Source organism: Oncorhynchus keta, chromosome 4 (genome assembly GCF_023373465.1).
Source record: "Oncorhynchus keta strain PuntledgeMale-10-30-2019 chromosome 4, Oket_V2, whole genome shotgun sequence".
Classification (NCBI taxonomy): Eukaryota; Metazoa; Chordata; class Actinopteri; order Salmoniformes; family Salmonidae; genus Oncorhynchus; species Oncorhynchus keta.
In genome coordinates this window covers 18,599,203-18,614,167 of record NC_068424.1, presented here as the reverse complement: position 1 = coordinate 18,614,167, position 14,965 = coordinate 18,599,203, and the positions used below count along the sequence as shown (strand labels likewise).

The 14,965-nt window shown below is 39.8% G+C and overlaps 1 protein-coding gene across 3 annotated transcripts in view; it reads left to right on the top strand.

The window, feature by feature from the left end:
* The window catches only part of LOC118382542 (brefeldin A-inhibited guanine nucleotide-exchange protein 1-like), a 104,257-nt gene that overhangs the window by 66,457 nt on the left and 22,835 nt on the right, over positions 1-14,965 (top strand). For all 3 annotated transcript variants that reach the window (XM_052503220.1, XM_052503214.1, XM_052503210.1), the window contains 5 exons: positions 182-383; positions 7,634-7,745; positions 9,047-9,252; positions 9,617-9,701; positions 9,898-10,063. In XM_052503220.1, coding sequence (XP_052359180.1) covers positions 182-383; positions 7,634-7,745; positions 9,047-9,252; positions 9,617-9,701; positions 9,898-10,063 — 771 coding nt within the window. The remainder of the gene's footprint in view (positions 1-181; positions 384-7,633; positions 7,746-9,046; positions 9,253-9,616; positions 9,702-9,897; positions 10,064-14,965) is intronic.

Below are 14,965 nucleotides of genomic sequence, written 5' to 3'. Positions count from 1 at the left end.
ACCCCCATAATGACTAAAAAAGGAAATTGAATATACAGTATGTTAGAAAACTTTTAGTGTTGCCTTGCCTGACTGACTGTGCTGGATTGCTGATTGCGTTGGGATCCTAACACCAACTACAGTGTTTGCTAATCTCTCTCAGACCATTGATTGTTCAATGTTCTTTTCCCTCCGTCCCCAGGTCAGGAGAAGCCCTCGGAGCAGGAGACCAATGAGACGAAGGCCCCGGAGACCATCAACCAATACGGAAGCATCAACTCGCTGGACTCCACAGCCTCGTCTGGCATCGGGAGCTACAGTACACAGATGTCAGGGACAGACAACCCCGAGCAGTTTGAGGTTCTCAAACAACAGAAGGAGATCATCGAGCAGGGCATTGACCTGTAAGCCAGACTAGTGCTGCTTATACTGTATACCTGAATATATATTCACCTTGCACTGTATAGACAGCTGAATATATTCACCCTGTACTGTATAGACAGCTGAATATATTCACCTTGCGCTGTATAGACAGCTGAGTATATTCACCTTGTACTGTATAGACAGCTGAATATATTCACCTTGCGCTGTATAGACAGCTGAATATCTTCACCTTGTACTGTGTAGACAGCTGAATATATTCACCTTGTGCTGTATAGACAGCTGAATATATTCACCTTATCCTGTATAGACAGCTGAATATATTCACCTTGTGCTGTATAGACAGCTGAATATATTCACCTTGTACTGTATAGACAGCTGAATATATTCACCTTGTACTGTATAGACAGCTGAATATATTCACCTTATCCTGTATAGATAGGTGAATATATTCACCTTATCCTGTATAGACAGCTGAATATATTCACCTTGTACTGTATAGACAGCTGAATATATTCACCTTATACTGTGTAGATAGCTGAATATATTCACCTTATCCTGTATAGACAGCTGAATATATTCACCTTGTACTGTATAGACAGCTGAATATATTCACCTTATCCTGTATAGATAGCTGAATATATTCACCTTATCCTGTATAGACAGCTGAATATATTCACCTTGTACTGTATAGACAGCTGAATATCTTCACCTTGTACTGTATAGACAGCTGAATATATTCACCTTGTGCTGTATAGACAGCTGAATATATTCACCTTGTGCTGTATAGACAGCTGAATATATTCACCTTGTGCTGTATAGACAGCTGAATATATTCACCTTATCCTGTATAGACAGCTGAATATATTCACCTTGTACTGTATAGACAGCTGAATATATTCACCTTATCCTGTATAGACAGCTGAATATATTCACCTTGCGCTGTATAGACAGCTGAATATATTCACCTTGTACTGTATAGACAGCTGAATATATTCACCTTGTACTGTATACCTGAATATATTCACCTTGTACTGTATAGACAGCTGAATATATTCACCTTGCGCTGTATAGACAGCTGAATATATTCACCTTGTACTGTATAGACAGCTGAATATATTCACCTTGCGCTGTATAGACAGCTGAATATCTTCACCTTGTACTGTATAGACAGCTGAATATATTCACCTTGCGCTGTATAGACAGCTGAATATATTCACCTTATCCTGTATAGATAGCTGAATATATTCACCTTATCCTGTATAGACAGCTGAATATATTCACCTTGTACTGTATAGACAGCTGAATATATTCACCTTGTACTGTGTAGACAGCTGAATATATTCACCTTATCCTGTATAGACAGCTGAATATATTCACCTTGTACTGTATAGACAGCTGAATATATTCACCTTGTACTGTATAGACAGCTGAATATATTCACCTTGCGCTGTATAGACAGCTGAATATATTCACCTTGTACTGTATAGACAGCTGAATATATTCACCTTATCCTGTATAGATAGCTGAATATATTCACCTTATCCTGTATAGACAGCTGAATATATTCACCTTGTACTGTATAGACAGCTGAATATATTCACCTTGTACTGTATAGACAGCTGAATATATTCACCTTGTACTGTATAGACAGCTGAATATATTCACCTTGTACTGTATAGACAGCTGAATATATTCACCTTGTACTGTATAGACAGCTGAATATATTCACCTTATCCTGTATAGACAGCTGAATATATTCATCTTGTACTGTATAGACAGCTGAATATATTCACCTTGTAACTGTATACCTGAATATATTCACCTTATCCTGTATAGACAGCTGAATATATTCACCTTATCCTGTATAGACAGCTGAATATATTCACCTTGTACTGTATAGACAGCTGAATATATTCACCTTGTACTGTATAGACAGCTGAATATATTCACCTTATCCTGTATAGACAGCTGAATATATTCACCTTGTACTGTATAGACAGCTGAATATATTCACCTTGTACTGTATAGACAGCTGAATATATTCACCTTGTACTGTATAGACAGCTGAATATATTCACCTTATCCTGTATAGACAGCTGAATATATTCACCTTATCCTGTATAGACAGCTGAATATATTCACCTTGTACTGTATAGACAGCTGAATATATTCACCTTGTACTGTATAGACAGCTGAATATATTCACCTTATCCTGTATAGACAGCTGAATATATTCACCTTATCCTGTATAGACAGCTGAATATATTCACCTTGTACTGTATAGACAGCTGAATATATTCACCTTGTACTGTATAGACAGCTGAATATATTCACCTTGTGCTGTATAGACAGCTGAATATATTCACCTTATCCTGTATAGACAGTTGAATATATTCACCTTGTACTGTATAGACAGCTGAATATATTCACCTTGTACTGTATAGACAGCTGAATATATTCACCTTATCCTGTATAGACAGCTGAATATATTCACCTTATCCTGTATAGATAGCTGAATATATTCACCTTATCCTGTATAGACAGCTGAATATATTCACCTTATCCTGTATAGATAGCTGAATATATTCACCTTATCCTGTATAGATAGCTGAATATATTCACCTTATCCTGTATAGACAGCTGAATATATTCACCTTGTACTGTATAGATAGCTGAATATATTCACCTTATCCTGTATAGACAGCTGAATATATTCACCTTATCCTGTATAGATAGCTGAATATATTCACCTTATCCTGTATAGATAGCTGAATATATTCACCTTGTCCTGTATAGACAGCTGAATATATTCACCTTATCCTGTATAGATAGCTGAATATATTCACCTTATCCTGTATAGACAGCTGAATATATTCACCTTGTACTCTATAGACAGCTGAATATATTCACCTTGTACTGTATAGACAGCTGAATATATTCACCTTATCCTGTATAGATAGCTGAATATATTCACCTTATCCTGTATAGACAGCTGAATATATTCACCTTGTACTGTATAGACAGCTGAATATATTCACCTTGTACTGTATAGACAGCTGAATATATTCACCTTGTACTGTATAGACAGCTGAATATATTCACCTTGTACTGTATAGACAGCTGAATATATTCACCTTGTACTGTGTAGACAGCTGAATATATTCACCTTGTACTGTATAGACAGCTGAATATATTCACCTTGTACTGTATAGACAGCTGAATATATTCACCTTGTACTGTATAGACAGCTGAATATATTCACCTTGTACTGTATAGACAGCTGAATATATTCACCTTGTACTGTATAGACAGCTGAATATATTCACCTTGTACTGTATAGACAGCTGAATATATTCACCTTGTACTGTATAGACAGCTGAATATATTCACCTTATCCTGTATAGACAGCTGAATATATTCACCTTGTACTGTATAGACAGCTGAATATATTCACCTTATACTGTGTAGATAGCTGAATATATTCACCTTATCCTGTATAGACAGCTGAATATATTCACCTTGTACTGTATAGACAGCTGAATATATTCACCTTATCCTGTATAGATAGCTGAATATATTCACCTTATCCTGTATAGACAGCTGAATATATTCACCTTGTACTGTATACCTGAATATATTCACCTTATCCTGTATAGACAGCTGAATATATTCACCTTGTACTGTATAGACAGCTGAATATATTCACCTTGTACTGTATAGACAGCTGAATATATTCACCTTATCCTGTATAGACAGCTGAATATATTCATCTTGTACTGTATAGACAGCTGAATATATTCACTTTGTAACTGTATACCTGAATATATTCACCTTGTACTGTATAGACAGCTGAATATATTCACCTTGTACTGTATAGACAGCTGAATATATTCACCTTGTACTGTATAGACAGCTGAATATATTCACCTTGTACTGTATAGACAGCTGAATATATTCACCTTGTACTGTATAGACAGCTGAATATATTCACCTTGTACTGTATACCTGAATATATTCACCTTATCCTGTATAGACAGCTGAATATATTCACCTTGTACTGTATAGACAGCTGAATATATTCACCTTGTACTGTATAGACAGCTGAATATATTCACCTTGTACTGTATAGACAGCTGAATATATTCACCTTGTACTGTATAGACAGCTGAATATATTCACCTTGTACTGTATACCTGAATATATTCACCTTGTACTGTATACCTGAATATATTCACCTTATCCTGTATAGACAGCTGAATATATTCATCTTGTACTGTATAGACAGCTGAATATATTAATCTTATCCTGTATAGACAGCTGAATATATTCACCTTATCCTGTATAGACAGCTGAATATATTCATCTTGTACTGTATAGACAGCTGAATATATTCACCTTATCCTGTATAGATAGCTGAATATATTCACCTTATCCTGTATAGACAGCTGAATATATTCACCTTGTACTGTATAGACAGCTGAATATATTCACCTTATCCTGTATAGATAGCTGAATATATTCACCTTATCCTGTATAGACAGCTGAATATATTCACCTTGTACTGTATACCTGAATATATTCACCTTGTACTGTATACCTGAATATATTCACCTTATCCTGTATAGACAGCTGAATATATTCATCTTGTACTGTATACCTGAATATATTCACCTTGTACTGTATACCTGAATATATTCACCTTATCCTGTATAGACAGCTGAATATATTTACCTTGTACTGTATAGACAGCGGAATATATTCACCTTGTAACTGTATACCTGAATATATTTACCTTGTAACTGTATACCTGAATATATTCACCTTGTAACTGTATACCTGAATATATTCACCTTGTACTGTATAGACAGCTGAATATATTCACCTTGTACTGTATAGACAGCTGAATATATTCACCTTGTATTGTATAGACAGCTGAGTATATTCACCTTGTACTGTATAGACAGCTGAATATATTCACCTTGTACTGTATAGACAGCTGAATATATTCACCTTGTACTGTATAGACAGCTGAATATATTCACCTTGTACTGTATAGACAGCTGAATATATTCACCTTGTACTGTATAGACAGCTGAATATATTCACCTTGTACTGTATACCTGAATATATTCACCTTATCCTGTATAGACAGCTGAATATATTCACCTTGTACTGTATAGACAGCTGAATATATTCACCTTGTACTGTATAGACAGCTGAATATATTCACCTTGTACTGTATAGACAGCTGAATATATTCACCTTGTACTGTATACCTGAATATATTCACCTTGTACTGTATACCTGAATATATTCACCTTATCCTGTATAGACAGCTGAATATATTCATCTTGTACTGTATAGACAGCTGAATATATTCACCTTATCCTGTATAGACAGCTGAATATATTCACCTTGTACTGTATAGACAGCTGAATATATTCACCTTGTACTGTATAGACAGCTGAATATATTCACCTTGTACTGTATACCTGAATATATTCACCTTATCCTGTATAGACAGCTGAATATATTCACCTTGTACTGTATAGACAGCTGAATATATTCACCTTGTACTGTATAGACAGCTGAATATATTCACCTTATCCTGTATAGACAGCTGAATATATTCACCTTGTACTGTATAGACAGCTGAATATATTCACCTTATCCTGTATAGACAGCTGAATATATTCACCTTGTACTGTATAGACAGCTGAATATATTCACCTTGTACTGTATAGACAGCTGAATATATTCACCTTGTACTGTATAGACAGCTGAATATATTCACCTTATCCTGTATAGACAGCTGAATATATTCACCTTGTACTGTATAGACAGCTGAATATATTCACCTTATCCTGTATAGACAGCTGAATATATTCACCTTGTACTGTATAGACAGCTGAATATATTCACCTTGTACTGTATAGACAGCTGAATATATTCACCTTGTACTGTATAGACAGCTGAATATATTCACCTTGTACTGTATACCTGAATATATTCACCTTGTACTGTATACCTGAATATATTCACCTTATCCTGTATAGACAGCTGAATATATTCATCTTGTACTGTATAGACAGCTGAATATATTCATCTTGTACTGTATAGACAGCTGAATATATTCACCTTGTGCTGTATAGACAGCTGAATATATTCACCTTGTACTGTATAGACAGCTGAATATATTCACCTTGTACTTTATAGACAGCTGAATATATTCACCTTATCCTGTATAGACAGCTGAATATATTCATCTTGTACTGTATAGACAGCTGAATATATTCACTTTGTAACTGTATACCTGAATATATTTACCTTGTACTGTATAGACAGCGGAATATATTCACCTTGTAACTGTATACCTGAATATATTTACCTTGTAACTGTATACCTGAATATATTCACCTTGTAACTGTATACCTGAATATATTCACCTTGTACTGTATAGACAGCTGAATATATTCACCTTGTAACTGTATACCTGAATATATTCACCTTGTAACTGTATACCTGTATATATTCACCTTATCCTGTATAGACAGCTGAATATATTCACCTTGTACTGTATAGACAGCTGAATATATTCACCTTGTACTGTATAGACAGCTGAATATATTCACCTTGTACTGTATACCTGTATATATTCACCTTATCCTGTATGGACAGCTGAATATATTCACCTTGTACTGTATAGACAGCTGAATATATTCACCTTGTACTGTATAGACAGCTGAATATATTCACCTTGTACTGTATAGACAGCTGAATATATTCACCTTGTACTGTATACCTGTATATATTCACCTTATCCTGTATGGACAGCTGAATATATTCACCTTGTACTGTTTAGACAGCTGAATATATTCACCTTGTACAGTATAGACAGCTGAATATATTCACACCCAGGGTTGCACAATGCCAGTCCTTTTAGTGGGGGATGTTGTCCTGCTAGTTTTAATTTCTCCCTGGCACTTAATTGATCAATTAATGCCATTGATTAATTAGCCAATTACTAATGAATGTATTACTGTAATTAGGACAAAATATACATTATACACTGGCTCTGGAGTGACACTTCCTCCTCCACCTTACTAAACATATTTAGGAGACCTTACATAGCAGGTTAGGAGAATTAGGTTAAGGTTATGAAAAGGGTTCAGGTTTGGGTTAGCGAAAATGAAAGAAAATGTAACTTTTGATGTCAATTTGACAAAATCTGTATCCCTAGACATGACCCTGTTCTCTGTTCTGTGGTCAGGTTCAACAAGAAACCAAAGAGGGGCATCCAGTACCTCCAGGAGCAAGGTATGCTGGGAACCACCCCGGAGGACCTCGCTCAGTTCCTGCACCAGGAGGAGAGGCTGGACTCGGTACAGAACCCTCTTAAATCTGTTTACCCAATCTACTTCAGTGAACTGCATTTCATTGAACTTATAAACAAATACCCATTCTACCTCATTCAGCTCTTCCCAAATACTCACTCTGCCTCATTCAGCTCTTCCCAAATACCCACTCTACCTCATTCAGCTCTTCCCAAATACCCACTCTACCTCATTCAGCTCTTCCCAAATACCCACTCTACCTCATTCAGCTCTTCCCAAATACCCACTCTACCTCATTCAGCTCTTCCCAAATACCCACTCTACCTCATTCAGCTCTTCCCAAATACCCACTCTACCTCATTCAGCTCTTCCCAAATACACACTCTACCTCATTCAGCTCTTCCCAAATACACACTCTACCTCATTCAGCTCTTCCCAAATACACACTCTACCTCATTCAGCTCTTCCCAAATACACACTCTACCTCATTAAACTCTTCCGGAATACCCACTCTACCTCATTCAGCTCTTCCCAAATACCCACTCTACCTCATTCAGCTCTTCCCAAATACACACTCTACCTCATTCAGCTCTTCCCAAATACCCACTCTACCTCATTCAGCTCTTCCCTCTGTCGACCTTTTACCTGCTGACCTGTCGATTGTAGAGTAGAGTGGTTGATCGGAGCAGCTAATAGAGATCCGAATAGCAAATACACAAATACCCACTCTAGCTCATTAATCTCTTGGTTCACACATTTGGCTCTCTCACCCGGCCTCCACACAGCTGCAGGAGAACATATCCATCCCATAGAAACATTAAGGCACTTATCTCCTAATGTTGAACCTCCAACATTACCCTCCCACTCCAATACAATTCCCGCATCCTGAGCGCACTTCAATGTTTATTTTAACGAGTGAAGCACTCTCCCGGTTGATTGGCTGGCCTCGAGGGGGGCTCGGTGCGGTGGTAATCTGCATTAAAGAGTGTTCATAACATCTGCTTTGGAACAAGAGGCCCTCAAACAGACAGAGAGTCTGACAGAGCGGAGAGAATAGAGCACAGAGAATGACTGACTGAAACATGTATTTAACACATCAACACTCCTGTTTACTGAAAACAAAGTCCTTTCCTCTCTGTGTGCTGTGTCTCTGAAGTTAATTGTCGGGACAATATGTGTTAATTGACTTCCAATGAGAAGCACATGCATTAGGAAAAAATCATTATCTATTGATTGAATTCAACATCATTGCCTTTGTCGGCCTATCTCTATCCCCTTCTGTCCCTCTCTTTTCATCCCTCTCTCTCACTCTCCCTCTCTCTTCCTCTCTCTCTCTTCCTTCCTCTCAGACTCAGGTGGGTGAGTTCCTGGGGGACAATGATCGCTTCAATAAAGAGGTCATGTATGCCTATGTGGACCAGATGGACTTCCAGGGCAAAGACTTTGTCTACGCTCTCAGAACATTCCTCGAGGGCTTCCGTCTCCCGGGAGAGGCTCAGAAGATCGACAGGCTCATGGAGAAATTTGCTGCTAGATATCTAGAATGCAATCAGGGGTGAGTGTGGAGTGGTGTGGCCTGCCCTGGGCATTGTGGAATCTTAGACTTAGAAAAAGACTTCATTTGTGATGTCAAGTACATTGAATGGCAATAATCAGATTGCTCTCTGTTTTGAATCTTTATTCAATCTTAATCAAATCCAAGTTTATTGGTTGGATAGAGTTGCAGGTGTCTCGCAAATAAAATAGAAATAGGCAAATAAACTAAACAAGAAATCAAGAAATGACAGGATGGGATAAATTAACAATTCAGAATAGAAATACTAGTCTAATTCTACTTGTCTAGCACAACCAGTGCCACTATTGTTTAATCTCTGTTATGTTTATCTTCTCTCTCCGCTTCTCTCTATCTCTCTCTTCAGGCAAACTGAGTTTGCAAGTGCAGACACTGCGTACGTCCTTGCCTACTCAATCATTATGTTGACAACAGACCTTCATAGTCCACAGGTAAGACAACAGCCTGTTTTTGAAAAGATGAACTGAGAGAAACAATCACCTGAGCTGCACTTAGCTTCAACAGAAGACCTTCAGCAGTGGCACATGGGGAAAGTCAATGCAAGCTATTTCAGACAGACAACAGTGGACAGACAGAGTAGGCAGGCAGACAGACAGGGTAACAAATCTCATCTTTTACTTTTCAAAGGTTAAGAACAAGATGACTAAAGAACAATACATCAAGATGAACAGAGGGATCAACGACAGCAAGGATCTACCGGAGGAGTATCTGTCGGCCATCTACGACGAGATCGCAGGGAAGAAGATCGCTATGAAGGGGACCAAGGAAATTACTCTGAAATCCAACAAGCACAGTGAGTATCTCTGTTCCTCTGTGTTTGCTAGCACAACAATGTCATTACAGACTGAAATTGAGCGTGTCAGAGATGACTTTGTTTAAGACATGAAACGCCTATTTTGAGGCGTAATGGATCTTTGCAAATGATCAGCTTTATATTTAACTGACGAGTCATTTCATCTGATATCTTTGTGGGGATCATAGAATTCTCATCACAATCAAAGAGATGTAAATGGGATTGAGATGTAGTTTGATTAGATTGAGTTACTGATCAGTGGAAAAGTTTGAGAATAGTGTCTGTTGTTCAACGGGGAAAGTTTCTTCTTCAGTTGGAGATAGTGTCTGTTGTTCAGTGGGGAATGTTTCCTCTTCAGTTGGAGATAGTGTCTGTTGTTCAGTGGGGAATGTTTCCTCTTCAGTTGGAGATAGTGTCTGTTGTTCAACGGGGAAAGTTTCTTCTTCAGTTGGAGATAGTGTCTGTTGTTCAGTGGGGAATGTTTCTTCTTCAGTTGGAGATAGTGTCTGTTGTTCAACGGGGAAAGTTTCTTCTTCAGTTGGAGATAGTGTCTGTTGTTCAGTGGGGAATGTTTCTTCTTCAGTTGGAGATAGTGTCTGTTGTTCAGTGGGGAATGTTTCCTCTTCAGTTGGAGATAGTGTCTGTTGTTCAGTGGGGAATGTTTCCTCTTCAGTTGGAGATAGTGTCTGTTGTTCAGTGGGGAATGTTTCCTCTTCAGTTGGAGATAGTGTCTGTTGTTCAGTGGGGAAAGTTTCCTCTTCAGTTGGAGATGGTGTCTGTTGTTCAGTGGGGAATGTTTCCTCTTCAGTTGGAGATAGTGTCTGTTGTTCAGTGGGGAAAGTTTCCTCTTCAGTTGGAGATGGTGTCTGTTGTTCAGTGGGGAATGTTTCCTCTTCAGTTGGATATAGTGTCTGTTGTTCAGTGGGGAATGTTTCCTCTTCAGTTGGAGATGGTGTCTGTTGTTCAGTGGGGAATGTTTCCTCTTCAGTTGGAGATGGTGTCTGTTGTTCAGTGGGGAATGTTTCCTCTTCAGTTGGAGATGGTGTCTGTTGTTCATTGGGGAATGTTTCTTCTTCAGTTGGAGACAGTGTCTGTTGTTCAGTGGGGAATGTTTCTTCTTCAGTTGGAGATGGTGTCTGTTGTTCAGTGGGGAATGTTTCCTCTTCAGTTGGAGATGGTGTCTGTTGTTCAGTGGGGAATGTTTCCTCTTCAGTTGGAGATAGTGTCTGTTGTTCAGTGAGGAATGTTTCCTCTTCAGTTGGAGATAGTGTCTGTTGTTCAGTGGGGAATGTTTCCTCTTCAGTTGGAGATAGTGTCTGTTGTTCAGTGGGGAATGTTTCCTCTTCAGTTGGAGATAGTGTCTGTTGTTCAGTGGGGAATGTTTCCTCTTCAGTTGGAGATGGTGTCTGTTGTTCAGTGGGGAATGTTTCCTCTTCAAATCAAATCAAATCAAGTGTATTTATATAGCCCTTCGTACATCAGCTGATATCTCAAAGTGCTGTACAGAAACCCAGCCTAAAACCCCAAACAGCAAGCAATGCAGGTGTAGAAGCACGGTGGCTAGGAAAAACTCCCTAGAAAGGCCAAAACCTAGGAAGAAACCTAGAGAGGAACCAGGCTATGTGGGGTGGCCAGTCCTCTTCTGGCTGTGCCGGGTGGAGATTATAACAGAACATGGCCAAGATGTTCAAATGTTCATAAATGACCAGCATGGTCGAATAATAGTAAGGCAGAACAGTTGAAACTGGAGCAGCAGCATGGCCAGGTGGACTGGGGACAGCAAGGAGTCATCATGTCAGGTAGTCCTGGGGCATGGTCCTAGGGCTCAGGTCAGTTGAAACTGGAGTAGCAGCATGGCCAGGTGGACTGGGGAAAGCAAGGAGTCATCATGTCAGGTAGTCCTGGGGCATGGTCCTAGGGCTCAGGTCCTCCGAGAGAGAGAAAGAAAGAAGGAGAGAATTAGAGAACGCACACTTAGATTCACACAGGACACCGAATTAGGACAGGAGGGGTACTCCAGATATAACAAACTGACCCTAGCCCCCCGACACAAACTACTGCAGCATAAATACTGGAGGCTGAGACAGGAGGGGACAGGAGACACTGTGGCCCCATCCGAGGACACCCCAGGACAGGGCCAAACAGGAAGGATATAACCCCACCCACTTTGCCAAAGCACAGCCCCCACACCACTAGAGGGATATCTTCAACCACCAACTTACCATCCTGAGACAAGGCTGAGTATAGCCCACAAAGATCTCCGCCACGGCACAGCCCAAGTGGGGGGGGGGCGACCCAGACAGGATGACCACAACAGTGAATCAACCCACTCAGGTGATGCCCCCTGCAGGGACGGCATGAGAGAGCCCCAGTAAGCCAGTGACTCAGCCCCTGTAATAGGGTTAGAGGCAGAGAATCCCAGTGGAAAGAGGGAACCGGCCAGGCAGAGACAGCAAGGGCGGTTCGTTGCTCCAGAGCCTTTCCGTTCACCCTCCCACTCCTGGGCCAGACTACACTCAATCATATGACCCACTGAAGAGATGAGTCTTCAGTAAAGACTTAAAGGTTGAGACCGAGTTTGCTTCTCTGACATGGGTAGGCAGACCGTTCCATAAAAATGGAGCTCTATAGGAGAAAGCCCTGCCTCCAGCTGTTTGCTTAGAAATTCTAGGGACAATTAGGAGGCCTGCGTCTTGTGACCGTAGCGTATGTGTAGGTATGTACGGCAGGACCAAATCAGAGAGATAGGTAGGAGCAAGCCCATGTAATGCTTTGTAGGTTAGCAGTAAAACCTTAAAATCAGCCCTTGCTTTGACAGGAAGCCAGTGTAGAGAGGCTAGCACTGGAGTAATATGATCAAATTTTTTGGTTCTAGTCAGGATTCTAGCAGCCGTATTTAGCACTAACTGAAGTTTATTTAGTGCTTTATCCGGGTAGCCGGAAAGTAGAGCATTGCAGTAGTCTAACCTAGAAGTGACAAAAGCATGGATTAATTTTTCTGCATCATTTTTGGACAGAAAGTTTCTGATTTTTGCAATATAACGTAGATGGAAAAAAAAGCTGTCCTCTAAATGGTCTTGATATGTTCTTCAAAAGAGAGATCAGGGTCCAGAGTAACGCCGAGGTCCTTCACAGTTTTATTTGAGACGACTGTACAACCATTAAGATTAATTGTCAGATTCAACAGAAGATTTCTTTGTTTCTTGGGACCTAGAACAAGCATCTCTGTTTTGTCCGAGTTTAATAGTAGAAAGTTTGCAGCCATCCACTTCCTTATGTCTGAAACACATGCTTCTAGCGAGGGCAATTTTGGGGCTTCACCATGTTTCATTGAAATGTACAGCTGTGTGTCATCCGCATAGCAGTGAAAGTTAACATTATGTTTTCGAATAACATCCCCGAGAGGTAAAATGTATAGTGAAAACAATAGTGGTCCTAAAACGGAACCTTGAGGAACACCGAAATTTACAGTTGATTTGTCAGAGGACAAACCATTCACAGAGACAAACTGATATCTTTCCGACAGATAAGATCTGAACCAGGCCAGAACATGTCCGTGTAGACCAATTTGGGTTTCCAATCTCTCCAAAAGAATGTGGTGATTGATGGTATCAAAAGCAGCACTAAGGTCTAGGAGCACGAGGACAGATGCAGAGCCTCGGTCCAATGCCATTAAAATGTAATTTACCACCTTCACAAGTGCCGTCTCAGTGCTATGATGGGGTCTAAAACCAGACTGAAGCATTTCGTATACATTGTTTGTCTTCAGGAAAGCAGTGAGTTGCTGCGCAACAGCCTTCTCTAACATTTTTGAGAGGAATGGAAGATTCGATATAGGCCGATAGTTTTTGATATTTTCTGGGTCAAGGTTTGGCTTTTTCAAGAGAGGCTTTATTACTGCCACTTTTAGTGAGTTTGGTACACATCCAGTGGATAGAGAGCCATTTATTATGTTCAACATAGGAGGGCCAAGCACAGGAAGCAGCTCTTTCAGTAGTTTAGTTGGAATAGGGTCCAGTATGCAGCTTGAAGGTTTAGAGGCCATGATTATTTTCATCATTGTGTCAAGAGATATAGTACTAAAACACTTGAGCGTCTCTCTTGATCCTAGGTCCTGGCAGAGTTGTGCAGACTCAGGACAACTGAGGTTTGGAGGAATACGCAGGTTTAAAGAGGAGTCTTCAGTTGGAGATAGTGTCTGTTGTTCAGTGGGGAATGGTTCTTCTTCAGTTGGAGATAGTGTCTGTTGTTCAGTGGGGAATGGTTCTTCTTCAGTTGGAGATAGTGTCTGTTGTTCAGTGGGGAATGTTTCTTCTTCAGTTGGAGATAGTGTCTGTTGTTCAGTGGGGAATGGTTCTTCTTCAGTTGGAGATAGTGTCTGTTGTTCAGTGGGGAATGTTTCCTCTTCAGTTGGAGATGGTGTCTGTTGTTCAGTGGGGAATGGTTTTTCTTCAGTTGGAGATAGTGTCTGTTGTTCAGTGGGGAATGGTTCTTCTTCAGTTGGAGATAGTGTCTGTTGTTCAGTGGGGAATGGTTCTTCTTCAGTTGGAGATGGTGTCTGTTGTTCAGTGGGGAATGGTTCTTCTTCAGTTGGAGATAGTGTCTGTTGTTCAGTGGGGAATGTTTCTTCTTCAGTTGGAGATAGTGTCTGTTGTTCAGTGGGGAATGTTTCTTCTTCAGTTGGAGATAATGTCTGTTGTTCAGTGGGGAATGTTTCCTCTTCAGTTGGAGATGGTGTCTGTTGTTCAGTGGGGAATGGCTCTTCTTCAGTTGGAGATAGTGTCTGTTGTTCAGTGGGGAATGTTTCTTCTTCAGTTGGAGATAGTGTCTGTTGTTCAGTGGGGAATGTTTCTTCTTCAGTTGGAGATGGTGTCTGTTGTTCAGTGGGGAATGTTTCCTCTT